The sequence below is a fragment of the Rosa rugosa genome, chromosome 1 (assembly GCF_958449725.1).
Source record: "Rosa rugosa chromosome 1, drRosRugo1.1, whole genome shotgun sequence".
Lineage (NCBI taxonomy): Eukaryota > Viridiplantae > Streptophyta > Magnoliopsida > Rosales > Rosaceae > Rosa > Rosa rugosa.
The window spans coordinates 24001904-24005283 of NC_084820.1; the positions used below are offsets into that span (position 1 = coordinate 24001904).

At 38.2% G+C, this 3380-nt stretch overlaps 1 protein-coding gene across 1 annotated transcript; it reads right to left on the minus strand.

Moving 5' to 3' along the window:
- Positions 1-677: 677 nt before the first annotated feature.
- LOC133724335 (ethylene-responsive transcription factor RAP2-4-like) lies at positions 678-2408 on the minus strand. The gene has a single exon (XM_062151030.1). The coding sequence runs from the start codon at positions 2030-2032 to the stop codon at positions 962-964; it is 1071 nt and encodes a 356-aa protein (XP_062007014.1). The 5' UTR covers positions 2033-2408; the 3' UTR covers positions 678-961.
- Positions 2409-3380: the final 972 nt, after the last annotated feature.

The following is a 3380-nucleotide window of genomic DNA, read 5'->3' on the forward strand; positions in this document are numbered from 1 at the left end:
TGAAGTTTTTACCCGGATTGAATTTAGGAGTTAACAATCCCATTCTAGAGAACTTCAGCTATAAGGTTCATGGACAATCCAAGAGGGTGATCTGAAACAACAACAGTTGCAATTATGTACTTCTGAATAACAAAATTTGTAGTGAGGAGACACGGCTAGGTTTCATTTACTCTACATGCACCAAAACAAATTCTAAAGTGTAGAATTTTAAAAAAATGTGATAATATTTCATTTGTTTATCTCACTTTAAGCTGTTTAAATCTCATACCGATTTACAAGTCAGCAACTCGGAAATAAAATCCCTGCATATGGATCATAGCTCCTAGTAGTAGCATAGGAGCTATGATACTAACTCCATAATGCACAGCCAGAATAATAATACAGCATACTATATATGAATGGACAAAATGCTCAACTTCATCTCTACCAAGAACTACCACAATGAAATGATTCTAATCTGTTTTTCTCCCGTCATGACTGTACTATTATTCTAATCAAACTGTAAAGAATTCCCCCAAGTCCACTTTCCATGAGTACTTAACTCATAATTTTCCTTGAAAAGACAATTATTGTTGCATTTTGTGTTTGATTGCCTTGTTAACAATGGAAAAGCTACATAGAAAACTCTGCTTAAGATAGAATCAAACACCATCACATGCTCACCATGTTACACAAAATACAGAAAAGAAGTACAATTATATATTACAATGATCACCACAATCTCCATGGTTGCAAGGATAAAAAATTACCAGCAGACCAGGATGGAGAAGTCGCACAATTACACAACCATTGACCTATAACCAAGTAACTGCACTTACTAAAACCCTAGGTGAACTGAGCGAAACCTCTGCAAATGTCAAAAATTTCATTGCAGAAGCTGGCTACTGGATACACCAGACTGAACCTAAAACCCAACCTAGAACGAAACTAAATTAACAAAGATTACAACAACATAGAGACTTTAAATAGCAGACCAATCAATCTCCACTGAAGGGTACTTCTCCAATCCGAAAGTATCATTCTCATCCCACTGAGAATCTGAGAAATCCAAGAATGTAATGTCAGATTCCGGTGAAGATGACCCGGCTGAGGACTCATCGCAGGATCGAGAGGGTGAAGATGACCATGAAATGGCCTCCAATTTAGGAGAGTCCCATTCTCTTTTCAAATCTGTACTCAATGAATCATCAAAGACCATCTTTGGAGCTGAAATCACTGGCTTTGTCTCTGTTTCAGAACAGAGCTCCTCTGTTTTGCCCTGTTTCGGCGAATTAACAGCCAAGCTCTCGCAAATTGCTTGGAGCTTGGCGTCAACTGCGGAAGGAAGAGGCTTGTAATTGCCAAAATCTCCAGTGATATGAGCTCCTTGATGCTTAAGATGAGGGAAATTGAGCCTGGCAAAGTCTCCCCTGAGCTTATAAGCAGCTTTATCATAAGCTAAAGCTGCTTCTTCGGCTGTTTCGAATGTGCCAAGCCAGAGGCGAGTTCGGTTCTTGGGGAGTCTAATCTCAGCAACCCATTTTCCCCAATGCCTCTGCCTCACTCCCCTGTAGAGCTTTGTGGGCTTGGGAGTACCAGATTGCTTCATTGGGATTGCTTTTGGGCCAAGGAAGTTGAGGGTGTGAGAGTGTTGGTGGTGATATTGGTTTGGTAGTGGAGCTAGAGCTGCAATTTGCTGCTTCTGTTGTTGTTGGAGTATCATTTGGGTTTGGATTTGACGAATTTGAGATGGGGTGAGTTGGTTAAGCCCCAGTGAACCTGTTTGCTCAAAACCCACTTGTGGGAACATTTGGGTGTTTGAGCAAAAGTCAGGGTACAAAATGGGATAAGAAGAAGAGTAAAATGGAGTGTAGGAAGAAGAAGAAGAAGAAGAAGAAGAAGAAGAAGAAGAAGTGGAAGGAGATGTTGGTGGAGAAATAGAAGAGGTTGAAGAAGCACTTTTCATATAAGGCATAAGTGCTCTCATAAGCTCCTCTGATAAATCTGGTGACATTGAGCTGCTGCTACTGTAAATATCTATAGCTGCTGCCATTTCAATCACAAAAGGGTAAGCTAAAATCCACAGATTTCTAAGAAAATCAACCTGATTCTCACCAAAATCAAAGAACAGGTAGAGGTTTAGGACAAAAGCAAGAAAAACCCAGATAAAAGACAAGGTTTTTTGCACAAATAAACCAAAAAGCTCCAAACTTTACAACCAAAAACTGGATCTCTCTGTATTCTGAATCACCTGCTTTCAGAATCACCCTTCTGGGTTTTTGTTCCAATCAAGATTCAATAAAAACAAAGCCCCAAAATCTTTGTGAGACAGAAAGGGATTCTAAGGAGAATAGAAATCAGATTTATCAAACACTCAGTTTTGTTGTGAACTCACTTTGTGTTTCTGGCTCTCTTGCATACCAATGGTCACTTGCCCTCTCTTTATATAACCTTTCCAACCCAATGTGGCAACGCTCTCTCTCTCTCTCTCTCTCTCTCTCTCTCTAATCACTTTTTTCTTCCTTAATCACCTCCCATCCTCGTCAACTTCAGAGATGCCTTTGTTCGATGCAGGCGGCCAATGAGAAGGTGCCACGTTCGGGGTGCTTGTATATAGTGACGTGAGGGCTTTACACGTGGTGGTCTACGGTTGGAGGGGTTTGTTGACTGTTATGTGCTGCCGTTGGAGATTTTTGGGAGTTGGGAAATACGTTTTGTCTGTTATTGGTGTTATGATGACACGCCGTTATTAGTGAGCACTGAGTCAGTGTTGAGCTGCTCAACCATCACTTTTTTTTTTTTTTTTTTTTTTTTTTTTTATTTTCGATCCTCACCTATCACATTTTGTTGATGAAAATATGTTCAACGTCAGAGGAATTTGATATCCTTACGCAATTTGAATATGTCAAAGATGGAATGATAACAAATTGAAAATGAATGATCGATTTTCTTCAATTCTCACATATATTATGCAACGGTGATAGTATTAATATTCTAACATGAGATTGAATTATTAGTTTTATTATATAATTTATATAAATTTCTTACACTAATGATAGTAGGTTGAATTAGTGTCCAATGTGAATAAATTTATATTTTGGTCGTCTAAAAAGTGTATAAACTTCAGATTTTTTGTATAAGGTGTAAGGCAAGACTGTCTCTAAATTTTTAAATTGTATTTGATTTACATAAATAAAAAAAAATTTATTTATTTTTCATTGTGACCATTAAAATTCTACGGAGCTCTTGGCATTGTGACCATTAAACCAAAATTTTGATTTCTCTCCACCCACACGAATCTAGGTGTAAGCACCTCTACCATCCAATTGCAAAAAGCATGAGTACTCTCTATCGGAAAGGAATTTAACTCTACGATTGAGAAAGCATGTGTACTATATAGT

Coding starts and splice junctions, on each gene's coding strand:
- LOC133724335 (XM_062151030.1), bottom strand. CDS start 2,032: ATGGCAGCAGCTATAGATATTTACAGTAGCAGCAGCTCAATGTCACCA.